At 41.4% G+C, this 16,967-nt stretch overlaps 1 protein-coding gene across 1 annotated transcript in view; it reads left to right on the plus strand.

The window, feature by feature from the left end:
• The first annotated feature begins 375 nt into the window (after positions 1-375).
• The window catches only part of si:ch211-236l14.4 (SITS-binding protein), a 30,754-nt gene continuing 14,162 nt past the window's right edge, over positions 376-16,967 (plus strand). Inside the window, exons 1-2 of the mRNA XM_034879553.1 lie at positions 376-1,435; positions 3,024-3,195. Of these exons, the coding sequence (XP_034735444.1) occupies positions 965-1,435; positions 3,024-3,195 (643 nt within the window). The 5' untranslated portion in view covers positions 376-964. The remainder of the gene's footprint in view (positions 1,436-3,023; positions 3,196-16,967) is intronic.

A 16,967-nucleotide genomic window follows, 5' to 3' on the forward strand; every position in this document is an offset into this window, starting at 1 on the left:
TATGATCGGGTCAAAGTGATCTTAAATGACAAATATGATCCTTGCAAGCTTCAGCAGGGATTTGCTGGTTGACAGGTGGTTCATTTCAAACTGTCTCAAAACCATTTTAACCTCTACATGTCACCAAGTCCCTGGATGCATGACACATTTTCAAAACCGAATAACTTTTGAATTTCCTGCGTCAAGTGGAATAATGGTTAATCGCAAAAAAAAGCCAATTAGATTTAGACAATTAAACCAAACACTCATGGCATGAAGACAGCACTGGTCTTAAATGCCCCCTGCTAAGATATCACTACACGATCAAATTTGGACAAGGCATTTCAAATGACGCCACTGACGGTCTACCAAGCCACCGGATGACAAGTCTCCACAGTCTTTACGCACGGAGAGCGCACGGAGGGTTTTGCGAGCACGCATGGGAATCCCTCCCTTCGTGGCTGTCCGTGGCCTCCTTGCCCGACGGGCAGTTCGGAGACTCAACCAAACCCCCCTGATCCCACATTTCCCTCTCGATACCTTTCCTCTGAAGAAACAACCCGGCGTTACGTCAGAAAGTGCAGGGCAAGCAAGACAGCGTCTTGGAGCTATTCGTAGGCATTGCTGCCAAACCCGGCTTGGGGCTGCTCACGAGCTCACTGCAGCCAGTGCAATTTACAAATGAATATCTTTTTAAACAGCAGTATGTGGTAAGTCACTTATTCATTTATGCTGTTTTTATTTCCACGTCGGGATTTTTCATTTTTGTTCACAGCTTTCTTCACGTGACAGGTCTTCGTTGCTGGCACAGTTGCGCAAAAACAACAACAAGAGTGTAAACGGTGTACAGATAGAGGTTCGGCTGGTTTGCCCTGTAGCCTCACTGAAAACACCATGACATGATGAAGCAACAGAGATTGCTTTTACGCACAGAGATTTCTGCAGGGTTTTTTGTGTTTGATTCTTTGCTGATCTCATAGACAACATGCCCCACGCTCGAAATAGGAACCCCAGCCCCATCCCAGAGGTAACATGGGACACGGGATTGAAGGAGATGAACGAGACCTGGAAAGGAGCTATAGCCTGTCTTGGGGTGGCCGTCTTCTTTGTTATGACAATCGGGATCATATATTGGCAAGTGGTGGACCAGCCCAACAAAAACTGGATCCTCAGGGGGACTTTTAGCGGACTGATCTGGGAGAGAAGAACCCACTCGCTGGTCATACAGACCCTGGCGGAGGACAATACATATGTGGAGATAGATGTGGGGAACGTAGGAAACCCTGACATCGAGGTTCCCTTCGTGAGGAACCAGTGTTGGCTGAATAAAACTGAGTTCTGCTACACATGGGACTCGGTGGCCGAAGTGAAGATCTCGCTGGAGGTGAATGAGGAGACGGAGACGGAGTGCTACAGTATGACTTGGGCGCCGGTTCACTGTCACGTTGAGCTGAAGGTAAGGTTTAACTCAATGAGCACTCAAAGAGCCACAATCAGTCTTATCAAAATCCCAAAGTGCAACAAAAAATATTGTTCTTGGAGCTCTCATGCCTCAATTTGCAGTTTACTCAGTTGGCATGGTGCACAGTGTAAAACATATATTTGAAGAATCCCCTGTTCACTTTTAAAAATCCCAATATAGGCCCGAGGCGTTTCTTCTCGTACAAATACAGTTCCAAGTGTTTTATACTAGTTATCTACCTGCATTTGATTTTTAACCACCTTAAGTAAAATTGTTAAATCACATTAAAAGTTAAATAACCAAGTGGCTCAAAAATGAGCATATTTGCAGCAGACGTTGGTGTGTGTAGAATCCCATCCCATAAATAAATTGGCTCAAATGATTTAACACGATTCCAAAATGCTGCACTTTATGTTCATTTTTTATTGTAATTTTAATTTTGTTGGATTTGTTAACATACATTTTCTAAAACTCTGATATATTGATAAACAATTTGTAACACTGAGTGACATGTTGTTGACCAAACCATTAATTTGCATAATTCTCTCGTTCTTTCCTTTAGTATGACTGCACTAATTAGACTGCATTCATGTTGAATCTGCTTCACAGTTGTTACGCTTTTTTTGACATGCACAGTACTTACTGTACTCCCCCCCCCATACCCACCAACTTAATTATCAAAGGCATTTCACCATTGGGATGTTTGGGGAGGTTCCACTGTCCCCACTGGAACATTCCTTGCCATAACTCCCTGCCATGTGGCGCGACTGCTCACAGAAAATATTTCCAAACTTAACTCGCCTTTATTTTGAAAGTTCCAAAAATCCTTCCCAGCGCCTCTCAGGTAAGTACTTGGCACTTGGTATTTTAAGACTCCTTACAGGAGCCCGGATTTGCTGACACGAAATAGGGCTGAATGGCCCAGCCGGTTTGCGCATTTGTCCCCCGATGCGTAAAGACGCTTTGAGGAAGCACAGGCTTAGAAAAAAACACATTCAGTCCCTCCTGTGTGTACTTTCTAAGACAGTGTCATGTGCCAGCCATCTCATACCGCCCTGTGCCCTGCATTTCTGCAGGGAAGTAACAATAATTTGCACTGGCTGTCAAATATTAGATCCATCCACACTCTAACACATCGGAGACATAATGTGATTGCATTGGAAACATTTAAATTACAGTCAAATTCAGCTTATGTCCACTCATAAATTGAAATTGACACACTCTAACATGTTATTATTTTTTTGCATGTAAACCACACTCTAACACATTGGATACATAATGGGATTGCATCGGAAACATTTAAATTACAGTCAAATTCACCTCATGTCCACTCATCAGTAGAAATTGACATTCATTATTTACTTTTAAGTCTGTTTAAAGCATTATGAGTTATCTTATAAACAATTCTTCTACCATCATATATTTTAACTCTCAACTTTCCCTCTCAATTAGTTTTTATGTATTTTAAAATTTTAAAGTCAATTTCAGTTTTACATGATTTACTGCAGTCTTCGCTTAGTCTTCATCATTGTAAACCTTTCTCCACCTCACTCTGTTTTTGTCCACATGTGCATCCTTTCAGGACTGCTTTTCCATGACCAACGTGTCCTGGTACGGCGGCGCCAGCGTCCGGGGTCAGACGTGGCCAATAAACGATCAGAACGCCACCATGCAGCCCTACGTTGTGAGCGACCTTAAGGACAATCCCTCCGGCTTCGGCTCCGCCCTGGAACGCTACTTCCTGGGCTCATCAGGTGAGAGGTCATTGTTTTGCATCGGCTGAGATTAACTGCGTTGAGATTTGAGATCTCATTAGCAAAAGTGGAGACGTAGTCTTTCTTCGCAACTTGGACTGTTACATTAAAAGACACATTGTCAGTTCTTTCGTGTGAAACATTGTCAGCTGTTTTTTTTCCACACTTGACACTGGTGCAGGGTTCGCACAAGTAATTGGGAAATCTGACCCCACATCAGCGTGTATACGATGTGTGGCGTGAATCCCAGGGCGCGAGGGAAGCCCTGTGGATGTTGTGTTTTCTTACCACCCCCTCATGCACGTGTTTGTTTGTGTTTGAGCTGAGAAAAATGCTTTGACCGACTCCAAACCCCCCCAAAAGAACACACACACCCCTGACTGGACCACTAATGGCATGTAACACAATACTGTCTGTGGCATCGCAGTTTATTAATTTAGAGATTAGACTACAAAGGGAAGTAAACCACCTTTAGCATCTTACATTAGCGCTTAGGGATTCTAGGGTAATTGCCTTTTGTTTCTATTAAAAGGGAAGGTTGGATGAGGGCCTTGCTGACTCTTATAACTCACCAGGTTATTTTGGGGGTGTTAGATTTTATCCCGGGGCATAAGGGGGGGGTGGGGGCATGGACCACTGGCGGATGTGAATGGTTAATGTGACTGATGAGGAACGTGTGTGTGTGTTTATGTGTGTGCACTGAGCAGCCACTCAACCGAACCAACCATTTTTATTTTTGAAAGATTTCCCATAGATATGATAATTGTTTTACAACCAGACATTTCAAAAAAACATATTACACACATGCACACTGCAAACGTCTGACATCATTCAATGAGGTGACACAAAAAAATCATCATGACTTCACTTATTGTAAGCAGCAGAAGCATCACACACACATTAATTTACCTACTTACCGAAACAAATGCACATACACACAGACACACTTTGGGATGTTATGTCAACCAGTGGCAGGCATAAAGTATGATATGACTTCAATCCTTGTCCACCTTGTGAGAGGACAGCAGTACTTGTCAGGGCCCTTTAACCCTTTGTTTCTCTGTAGAGAGAAAAAAACCACAGATGAGATCCCAGTGAGAACAAATGTTTGAGCGTTGCCAAGTAACCACACAGACACAGGACAACTGTATATTTAACATGCTGTCTTAAAGTTTCTATTGACGTAATGTACCTCAGCGAGTTGTTTTTCACAACTGTGGATGCATTGTAATTGACAGTTGGGGTAGAGGATGCTTTCCTTTTCTTTGGAACAGGGGGAAGGATTTTAATGTTTTTGGACTCTCCTTCCCTGTATGCATGTACGCAACTCATGAGTTTATAATTAAAGAGACCTCACGTTTCACATTTGGCAAATATATTTCATCACCACTAACAAAGGGTTTAACCAGACTTGTAGGGTCCAGTGTTGCAGATGGACAAGTGCTATTTTCTTTGACTGAAGTGAAGGTTTTTCACAGTGCTGCTTATGTGCACCTTTTTAGACCACTGCATACAGCAAAAAAGGTGTAACCATCCTTTATGGTCTAAATCCTTGATGAGATACTGTATAAGCAGCTTCAGGCTCCTGCAAAATAACCACGCGCATCTGTACTCTTGTCCGCATCAGACTGGTTGGACCACCATTATTTCTCTTTACCTTAATCCAAAAACATCAGAATTTCAGACGACAACAGCTGCATTTGCCATTCTCCTCTTTCCAACAGCTATGACAAAAGTAGCACGTGAAGCATTTCATTTTAAAATGCAATAGATGACTGTGGCCGCGGCCGTGGCCGACAACATGATGTGGTAGAGTCCTAACTGTGTTATTGTTGTGGGACCGGAAAGAATTACAGCAGCTTTTATGGAGAAAAACAATCCACTGTTGTGTGTGTATAGGAAACAGGATCATTATGGCGAGCTGTGGGTTTATGCAACTGTGTGAAGGCTTAATCAGATTATTACTTTGTTCCGAGTTTTGGCAGCGAAATGTTATTATTTTCACATGTAAACCAACCAAATCTAATTGTACGCAGAAGTAAAAGATCTCTCACAGCACGTAAATAAAGACAACATACAAAACTAATTTTTTTTATATAGATTGAAGGCAATTTCAAACCATTTTGTGTTATTGTTGTGTTGCCAAGTAAAATTGTAGAGAAAACACCATGACTGGGCTTTCAATAGGTCTCCCAAAGTGAACAAGCCACTTAAAAATTGTCACTCTATATTTGCATGCGAGACCTTAATCTCAGTCAATAAAATCTTCTCTCATGAAAAGCTGCTTTTAACACCAACCCTGCCCATTTTTAAATTAGTCGCAGGTGTGCTTCTTCAGTGTCAGTTAAAATAGAACTGTGGTATATTCGTTTTGCTCTCGTTTTTGCTATTTGGGTAAATTATATTTATAATTAATGGACAAACAAATTTGCGCCACAGCGGGGCGGCCACTAGCTGACCCAGTGTCATCCCCCATCTCTACCCCTTTCATGTCTATCCAATGTCACTAAGGGAAAAGCCCCCAAAAAATAAATACAAATTGGCTTTGCAGCATAAATCTCATGCGCGAGCTTGGCTGTAACTACTGTAAAACACGCCTAAAGCCTCCATTTGTTGGGGGGAACAAGGAGGACCCAAACGCGAAGTAGCAGGAGGAGTTTCAAAATGTTTATTAAACTCAAACTGAGCAACAGAGTCCCAAAAACACAATAAGCACAGGGAGCCAGAGAGAACAAAAAGCCGTAGCACAAGGGCTGGGAAACTGACGGGGAAGAACACTGAGCGGGATGACAGGGTACACGGGCAGGAACGCAGGCCAACGGCAAACTCCCAGGAGAAGGGCAGACTGGCAAAACACAACGAGGAGACTTACAAGAGCAGGCAAAAAGACGAGGCGTTGCCAGGCGGGCAAACAAGACGACACAACATGTCACGTAGACTGGGTAAGGGACACAGGGGTTAAATACAAGAGGTAACGAGGTGACGGGCAACAGGTGGGACATCAGGTGAATCACATTAGGGCGGGGCAGGACAATCAGACAAACATAGCAAAGCTAGACAAGACTAGACACGACAGGAAGCCAAACTATCAAAATAAAACAGGAAGCAGAACAAACAGACACTCACCAGGGAATCACATGACAGAGACAACCACACAAGACCGGGGAGAAGACCAAGAAACAGACACAAGGACTGAGACAGTAAAAATAACCCCAATAAAAACCCCAAACCCCAACACCATTGGCGCTATCCGTTAACGGTACCTGTTCAACTCGCCTCGCCTTGGCTCGACTGCGGTGCCTCATCTTCCTTTTTCCATTGCAGATTAGTACCGCCTGATTCGTGAGGCGTTCTGTGACTGGTCGTCATGGCAGGAAACTGCCGTGACCTAACGCCACACACACACAACGGCAAAGGTGTTTGTGATTCTTCGTGTTGCCAGAACCTGAACGCAAAGTAGCTTCTAATGAACCCAGAGGCAGCAAAATAAAAACGTTGACTACACTTACATTTATAAGCGGTCTTGTGAAAATGTTCTGAGAATAACTGTGCCATAAAATCGATCGGTTGCAACTACGAGTTGGATTTTCAACTGCTGCCCCAGCCAGAAGTAACGTTTAATGTCACTTTCATAAGGGATATTTTGGCATCAGCAAACGCCAGAATTTGTGGAATATGTACAGGATTAAACAACAGAAAAAGAAGTTTTACAATATTCTTACATCCCCCCCCCCCCCCCCCCCCCCCCCCCCCCCCCCCCCCCCCCCCCCCCCCCCCCAATCAGTAGTCTGCAGGTTTTCACATCACCTTTTGGTATTACCTCAGCTCGCTTGGAGCCTCGACTGAGGTACAAAAAGTACCTGTTAGTACCTTTTTTTCTTAATGAAAAACCCCCAAAAAGTAGAGTCGAGGTGAGTCGAGTAGATACAATGCAGTATAAAAACGCCCTATGATGTGCTTTTGTGCATGAATTGCTCTATGGAAAACAACGTACTGCAGTTTAGGTGTGATATTAGGCTTCACTGACTGTTGTCTATATATGGGACCTCCAGTTAGTCATAGGAGCACATTATCAATGTGGTAGGCAATATGGAGCTGTGACTGACGTCACCAAGCTAAGAGGACTCCTGGGGACGATTAAAGAGCTAGACAGACGCACTGTAACTGCACTGTAATAGTTGATATTAAATAGAACCGAGAAGAGAGAGCAGAGTTAAGAAGAGTTAGGAGACAGGAGAGAAAATATATGCAGCTGTGCCATAGAGTGACATTTGAGAGTGTAGCCAACTGGAGGAACTTGTCATAGCCCCACCTGTCGTTATCCATACAAAAACAACTGGGCTACTAAGACAGATTAGATATCACTGAAGCTACATCCTGCATGAAAAATACAAGAGGGGACTCACATGGAGAAGTTGTCCCGAAGCTTTAAAGGCTTATTTCTGCATTTACCCAACTGGAGGTCTTAAGGATACAATTTGCACAAGGTTCTAGTGAGCACATGTGAGCAGAAATAATGTGGATATAAATACATATGCTTTGAAAAATAATCAGTGCATGTGGTCAAATCACGTGACACTAATACAACACTGATTAACCATTACAGTAGTTAACAGGGACTCTGTTGTGGCTCTACGGTGTTCATTGAGGGTCAGAATTTCATGAAATTGTCCTACATTAATTATAGATATTCAAATAATTTAATTTGAAGTAAATAGGGATTGTCATTTTCTTAATAATCAATTCCTGATTCACTTCAGTGAACTGATTTAAATTACTATATTGTTGATAAAAGTGAACAAAAAAAAAGACATATGACATACTTAGAGTGTTGATGTAAGCTTTAGTTTTGGCTATTTTTATAACTATTTTATTGTATATATCTAAAGGTGCAGTTTTTTTTTTCAATTCAGTTATGCAAAATAAGTAAAAATAGTTCTGATGTCTATTTGTAATGAGCGATATAACATTCGTAACCAAATAGGAAATCAATTATTGAATTTGCAAGTGCCCATGTCATTTTTCTACACACAAATGATTGCATTCATTTGAATGCTGATTTTAGATCACGTATCATCCTGTTTGAGAAATTAGCACACAATGGGCAGCAAGTTTTTTTTTTTGCAATCAAATTTTGAATTTATTGAATTTATTTAAACAAACAGATAACCATTGGCTTAGATGACAATATACGGAAAAGTACACTACACATACTGAAGAAAGCACAGGGTACCTTTTCAAAATCCTTTCTTGCGATCAAATGTTTTTTCTACTTTTTTAACCCTTAAATATAAAATATGTGATTCAAAAATGTCTTGTTCTCTTAATATGAGCATTTTCAATATCAGAGGGCCTCGTTCATTTCCTTTTTGTCTTCACAGGCTGCTGTTATAATAAGTGAGAGTGTAATAGCTCTAACTTTGAATCACCTAGCTCTGGATCTAATAAAAAATAATTTATGTAATCTTCATATTTTTTTCCATGCTAGCCTTTAATGCAGTTAGCATCAGATGTTAGAATCACATGTTGTTTTGCCAAGACTTACAAGACTTGACAGCATCTCCTTAAGATATTAGACCACCTCCTACACACACACACTCACACACACACACTAGACTATATTCTTGATGTTCCGCTTCTGGGATTGCTCTGGCGCCGCAGGAAATTTCGTTTTCTTTGTGTTGGACTTTTGAAGTCCGCTGGATTTACAGGATGAGGACTATGGTTCCTGCTCCTCGGATCTCTGGTCTGGACAGCTTAGTACCGCCTATAACGATTGTGATTGGTTTAAAGAAATGCCAATAAACCAGAGCATGTTTCTCCCCCATCCCCGAATGCTATGTGGACTAGCTAGACCCTCCTCTGCTCCGCAGCATGTGGTTGGTCTGGCGAAGCACACGCTCACACACACAACCATGTGTATATGTGGATGTGGATACACATCCCCTCATTCTCTCTCTCTATTTATGTCTGCGATCTCTCCAGTGTTCTTTTGCTGCATTTCTATCTCTGACTCAATCTTTCCATGAGGGATTCAAAGAAATTAAAGGTGCCCTGCCACACGTGTTTCATTCCTTTGTGGTAATGTCTAAAGTTCTACCATGGACTCTGTAAAAGAATTTGTGGAACAAAATGCCTTGGTTACCTTGGTTACCCAGTTTCAAGCCATTCTAGCGTGGTCATTAGTTATGACAAGCTAAGCTGCTCGACTCTGATTGGCTAACAGCTAGCCAATGAGAGCCTGGCTATCAGCATCTTTTAACCAGCTCATGAATAGTAATGAGCTCAGGCAACTTGACATCAGACTGACCAGCTTTTGTGATTGGCCTGATTTCTCCTCTTATTTCTTTTCAGTGGCTAGAGCTGACAGAGGAGGTTGCCGTTCATTTTCACATTCACCACATAACACACACACATATCGTTCTGACATATTTATAAAAAATGCAAGTAAATACGTTTTTTTTATGGCGGGGCACCTTTAAACTTTAATGCTCCTGCATTTCAGTTTTTTTCATTGCTTAAGCACTATTTTGAAAGCAGAGACCATTTTTTCAAAAGACTTTGCAAAATGAAACTTTCTTGCAAAAACCATACACAAATTTGTAAAAAACAAACAAACATATGTTGTAACCATGTGAAACACGCGTTTCATATGACTATATTCTGTTTGAACTAGTTGCACACTGCTGTTGCTAACTTAAAACTCTTTTAGCCAATCTACTTCTCAGTGATTAGAGTACTGTCAATGTAAAGTACACAGAGAAAGTGCAAATATACAATAAATTCACCAAACGCTACACAAGTCCAATACTGCAGACTGAGGAAAAAGTAATTTTCTCTCCATATATAACCAAATCAGTCAACATGTCGACATGGAGAATCCCACCAAAACATGTCCCAGTTTTCATTCAGCTACTACAGCAGCCTGCATAACACTGTTAGCTCAGAAAACAACCGAGAGACATAAAATACTGGATCCAGTATTTCAAATCTCTTTGCCTAGCTGGATCCGGCCAGAGAATTTCATCAACATCACAGGCGATGTGTCCTCATTGGCAAGACAACGTGGGAAGAACCGTGTTGATTGTTAAGGGGGTTGGCAGCAGCTCAGTCCATAGGGAGTTGGGTTGGGAACCGGAGGGGCGTTGGTTCAAGTCCCAGTACGGATGGGATCGGTAGCTGGAGAGATGCCACCTCACCTCCTGGGCACTGCCAGGTGCCCTTGAGCAAAGCATCATACCGGCTCAGGGCGCCGGTCCAGCTGGTATCTCTCTAATTGTGCATGGTCCTGAGTATTTGTGGATTTCAGGCCTGTGTGTCGTAAACAGTATAAATTATGGAATTATTATAACGGCAATCAGTCGAATGGATGAGGGGGTACCTCTGCCTTTACCTCCTTCTCCTCCTTTGTGGATTCCCCCTTTCACCCTCCGTCTCCTGACTCCTTTCATTTTGGTTGAAGGCAGATGAACTCACCTGCTGCATTTTTATAGTGCTTCAACCTGAATTGTGTGTCTGTGTCAGTGGTTATGTTTCACAGATTGACTCATAGGTGTGGTAATTTGACAGTCTGTGCTTTAGAATTACAAGGAAGTGACATCAGTATATAATTCTGTGTCTGCTGTATACAAGTGGGTTTATTAAATCACCGTGTGTATTGTATTGCAAAATGTGTGAGGCTGACATTGTGCACATCTGGGCCCAGGTCTTGCTCCTTAAGTGTAAGGTTTTGATAATTGTGTAATGCTTTTGACCCTTGTGTTTTCTTCTCGTCAAAATTGAAAATCAACACTTTTATCGATGTTTAAACCTTTTCTTACGTTTTTGTCCCGTTTTTGTCTGCCACTTCTTTTGATGTTTTCAACACTACGTAACACTAACTTATTAACTTTAGTTTTACAGTAATTTTTGGAATTTATGGTCAATAAACCTCATTCATATGAAATGATACCTTATGTTTGAGTTAGAAAAGCAGAATGTCAACTTTTACTCAATGCTATTTCAAAGCCACTTCAATTTAGTTTTTTTCAAAGGCTATAAAATTGAATAAGATGCCTCAAAATTAATGAAAGTAGAAATTTGTACTTGCAAAAGAGCGTTGTGTGGAATCAATCATGTTATTTTGGGGAATTAAAAAGGAACATTGACATAGGAAAGCAGATCAATTTGACCAGAGTACAACATGAGGGTTAATTTGTTGTTAAGTCTCTTGTAGGGAACCTGCCAAGCTTAATACACTGATAGGAATAAAAGTTATGCAACAGTCGTGGATTTCCTTCTTTCAAGTTATGATACTCTATCATACAGAACCTTAAAATGACAAAGGATAAGAACAAAAGTGAAAATGTATTGGCATTATGGTGCTTAATGGTGAGCAATAGTGACGAAAAGCATAATAACCAAAGACAAAACGATTTGTCACTGGAAAGATGTTTTAAAAATGCATCAATTTCAGCTGCTACTTTATATTTTTAGGAGGGTAAGTTTGTAAGGGGATGTTTTGTCAAAAGATCCAACATTTTTACTTCTAGACATTTTAAAAAGCCCAAAGTAAAGGCATGGTAGACTGAATACCAACACTTATATAATTATATAAAATTGAGTTGCGTATTAAACTGGGCCAATAATGATGTGTAGTGGCCTAATCCCTTCCTGCATACCTTTTTTAATAGTGCATACAATACTAAGCTATTAAAATAATAATTACTGACATTCACACGTAGTCACTCACATCATTTCTTATGTTAAATATACATGTAGCACAGGCAATTTGTGGATGGCTGCCTTAATAACAGGCCAGTATGCATGTCATCAATGAGTCAATTCAAAAACAAATCAGATATATGTCAGGGTGCAGAACCACACAGAACCAAAGCAATACACAGGACAGAACTCTCCACAAAGACTCACGACAAATTGACAAATGACAATCAACCAAAAACAGACACAGAGACCACAGAGACTAAATACATATGTAAGTAAACGAGAGTTAACAAGGGACAGGTGACACAAGTGCTGGGAATGAGGGGAGAAGATATCCAGTGATGGGAACAACGACGTTATGAATAACGGCGCATAAATGCTAACGATTGGCTGATGTTGAGTAACTTTCATGGTAAGCCAATCAGAGGTAGAGGTAGGCGGGTGTAGTCGGACACACAACGAACAACACAAGCGAGGCAGTCAATGAGAGACAGGTATCCCAAATGAAGGGCCAATAAATATCAAAAATTCTTAAACATCTATTATGTTATTTGTATTGGTCCACTATGTAAGGGATGATGTAGAGCGAGGCGGTTGTTATAGCGACCACAACCCCGACAGGGTGATCAGGACCCAGACGCGAAGCACAGGGGTCTTGAATCTTGAATTGCTCTACATTATCCCGCTTATTACATGGCTACTTACCAAATAAATCAATAATTTGACATAAAATGTTGATTTAAATGGGATAAATAAACATATTATCTACATATATGGCATTTGATTGGAGGCCAGTCTCACTTTGCCCCACAGCAACATTAAATTGTTTAGATTTGTGAACATTGTTGGTGTTAATAATGTATTATATTAAGTGTCCGTTGCCTTATAATATTCACATTCACACACATCGTAAATAATTGAACATGCACGTGTATTTTAAGTTCCTTTAAAAAGGGGAGGTCGGGTCACATTTCAGCATTTAAAATGTACTTGAAAGTAATACAATAGTTCCCTTTCTGAAGTAACTCTTTAAAGTTACTTTTATGACTCATTTAGTCACTTTTTGGAAGAATTAACTAGAAACTGTATCTAATTACTTTTTTAAAGTAACTTGCCCAACGCTGAAGATATCAGGGCTGGGCAGAAAATCACAAAGGCGGGAAAACCAAAAGACAGGAAGTAAAACAAGGCAACACATGGAGGGAACAAAGAGACTACAAAATAAAACAGGAAATGAATGGAAAACCAACAGAAAACATGAAACCGAAAAAACTGAACACAGAAACTTAGATTAGATTAGATTACACTTTATTCATCCCACAATGGGAAAATATCCTTTTTACAGCACCAGCATTTTCTTCAATAACAGCAAAAACACAAAAACACACAAACAAGTAAACACACAAGAAATACAGGCAAACAATAGACAATGATTATATTGTAGACTGAAAACTTGATTTAGGGAGGAGATGTGACAAAACAGGCAGATTTATCTATGCTAATAATAATAAATTATTGGACTCATGTTTCTGTAAATTTTCATTCATGTCATTTGAAAAAAAACGTTATTAAACAATAACTTGGTCCCCTTCCCTGCAGTAACTCTGAGGTCCCCTAAGGGTCCCGGACCCCCTGTTGAAGATCTCTGTTCTAGAGTGTTTTATCTGATTATTTCTCTGAATAGCTCCTGGTTGAATATTTCCTTCACCTTTTTTTGATTGTCATTATTCCGCCCCAAAATCACTGAGTCACGCATACAGAAATAAATGCTCGGACAATTCAGCTCGCATGTTGAAGGGTACATTGCTGCCGCTTTGTTACTCAATAGGTCACCAGAAGGTCCACGGGCAGCTGCCCTGAGACCATGACTCGCTGTAACGATGACTCACTTAGCCAACTGAAGCTTTGTTAAATTCAAGCTGTCATCTCCTGTGTGAGATGGATACTGTTTACATGAAAATCATCTCGCGACATTATCCACAGTCAAACTACTACCTAAAAGTTTCCATCAAGGACAACAAGCAAGAGACAGCGGAGAGACACTTTCTTAAATGGAGCGTTGATACAACAACGTCTGTCCACCGATTTAATGTCAGTATGCATCAGCTTGTTCACAGCTTTGTTTCCTATCTTTTAAGGTCCGATGGCATGAACATTTCACTTTGTGATGTATTTTAACATTAATATGTGTTCCCCCAGCCTGCCTATGGTCCCCTAGTGGCTAGAAATGGTGATAGGGGTAAACCGAGCCCTGGGTATCCTGCTCTGTCTTTGAGAAAATGAAAGCTCATATGGGCCGATCTGGACTCTTGTCCCTTATGAGGTCATAAGGGGCAAGGTTACCTCCTCTTTCTCTGATTGGCTCGCCCAGAGAATTTGGCCCACCCTCAAGAAGGAGAGAGAGACACAGAGAGAGAGAGAGAGAGAGAGAGAGAGAGAGAGAGACATCATGGCTTTCAAACGACCAAAGTGGCAGTTGGTCAAGGCCACACCCCCAATCTCCACCTTTCCCCCCCGCCTCAGGAATGGCACATACTAAGGAAAACTCATTGTGGGACTGGCTCTGTTGGCTATAATTCTCAACCAAGGCTGGATTTTGGGAAAGAGACTTCAGATACATTATTAGGGGACCACTAAGGTCTATATAAAAGAGACTTCAGATAAAGTATTAGGGGACCACTAAGGTCTATATAAAAGAGACTTCAGAGACAGTATTAGGGGACCACTATGGTCTATATATAAGAGACTTCAGATACAGTATTAGGGGACCACTAAGGTCTACATAAAAGAATACAAAGAACACCATATCATGGGACCTTTAATACTGATCTACATTTTACAAATGATCTGACAAAACTCCTTTTCTTTATACAAAATCAACCAAAATCTAGTTATAAAGTTGTGGGAAAAGATTGGAGACTATTAGGGAATAGAAAAGACTTTCAGAGTGCTTCTAAGCATCTGAGTGTGGGATCTTCTTATCAGATCTATTTTTACGTTTGTGATATTTGTACGGAACACAGCGTCTCACACACAGTGAAGCTGATTGATCGTAGGACTGAAGCAGAGAAAGTCTCTTTAGAGTTTCATCATTTTTTTAATAAGTGGAATTGGAAATTTACTACCATGGCAAGATCCCAGTTTTGTGGCTATCAATTGCTTGAGGTTGGGCACAGAAACTAAGTTTCCATTGTTAAGGAAATGCATGTCTGAACACACACACACACACACACACACACACTTGCATGCACACATATAGCTAGTGTTTAAATGCACCTTTTATAACCCCAGTCAGGTCTGTAAGTGTGTGCAGGTGTTATAAATAATAGTATAAATATGACAGGTAAAAGCCCATCTGGTCCACAGCAGCAGTCAGGCGGCAGCATTTTCCACCCAGACCAGCACCTCTCCTAGGGCCTCAACGCCACATTAAAACCTTCCTGACCCATCAGAAGGTGCATGGGGTCACCTCCGCTGCCACCTCCAAACGTAGAGCTCAGACTGCGCTGGAGGAAGTGCAGAACCTTTATGGTACTTTAAGTCCTGCTCTGTTTTTCTTGGAAGTCTACAGTTTCCTATTAAAGAAAGTGAGTGGGAATGCGTGTGTGACAATGCACAAATGTGTGTGAAGAGGCGATCCGGGGTTGCTTGATTTGTGTGTCTGCTCAACGGCTGTGAGAAATCGAGGCATGTGTGAGTCAAATTATTTACATCTGCCCAATAATCGTTCATTTTTACCTTTGACGGTCTGCTGCTTGAAGGTAAGCGGATATGGTCGCTCTGGCATATAATTTAGCTTTTAAGAGCTAGTGGAAAATATTTTGGGGGAAGCTTGGAGTGTTTAAGGGATTGTTCTAAAAATAGGGTGTCCCCCGCTTTGCTTCCCCTTTAACTCCTCTGCACCCTACCTTGGTTGTAACTCGAGGCCTCAAACCTGCTTCACTTTCTTTAAATAACACTTATTGATTCTGCACAGCTTATATAATCAGGAGATCCCCTCCTGTTCTGAAAACATGCATACCGGTACATGCAAAGTGCTTTAACAGTCAAATCTGCATGTTTAGTCAAAGATGGAATAAAAGATACGGCTATTTTGGACCACATTTCCCCATTTCCTTGAGGCCCCAGAGTGTCATTTGCCCATAAAACTTAACGTAAGAAGTCCTTCTTGGAACTTCACTTTCCACCCTGTGTGCACTTTGGTATAACACACTGTTTGCAGCCTGCTGTATCTGCACATCATTCTACAAGGCTGCTCGGTGTCTGGTGTACTCCGGTCGCCTCTATTTCCACTGCCTGCATTCCACTTCCATCCTTCCATAAAGATATAACATTTTCACCGCTGCCCCACTTTCTACTCCACTGTATATGAACATTATTGACATGCCCGGGCGGCTTCATGGCACCTTTGCTTTATTCCAAATTCATTTCAGCGATTTATCAATTTTGGTTGGAATACATATTGGTGTTTGTAGCAAAAAAATCTGCCATTATGAATCTATAACAAGCAGTTGGGAGGTGACCTAATACCTTGTGAGGGGCAGCTGAGGAGTTACCAGTATCTCTTTGACATTATCCGTTGCAAACACGTGAGAATCACCCTGTGGTTGAAGGCTCTTCCCTGGGCTTTCTGCAGTACTTGAATACTGGAACTCTGAAACTATTAATCTGATTATTGCCCGGTACGTGAATATCCTGGTCCCAGTCTGCCAGAGAACAGTAAGCCCATTGAAACTAGAGAGGGCGACTGAAGTGAGCCAAGCTCTCAGCCCCAGTTCTCAGACTGCCTGCTTTGGAAACAGGTCTAGGACCCTAATCTGTTCATTGATCAACTCCCAAATCCCAGTTTGGCTATACTTTGAGCAGATTGTGTAAAAACTGGAGCAAAGGGAGGTGTGTGTGTGTGTGGGGGGGGAGGTGGTCAGAACCTGGGTTGAAAGCTCTGATTGATACTGGCTGGGTTCTGAGATGAGACAGACCCATAGAAGTGCAGAGAGGAAGGTAGAGCTAGGAGGGAGAAGGTGGGAAGCAGGACGGGTGAGAAGTGTTGAGGATGGGGTGGGGGGGGG

This window comes from Etheostoma cragini, chromosome 8, assembly GCF_013103735.1.
Source record: "Etheostoma cragini isolate CJK2018 chromosome 8, CSU_Ecrag_1.0, whole genome shotgun sequence".
Taxonomy (NCBI): domain Eukaryota; kingdom Metazoa; phylum Chordata; class Actinopteri; order Perciformes; family Percidae; genus Etheostoma; species Etheostoma cragini.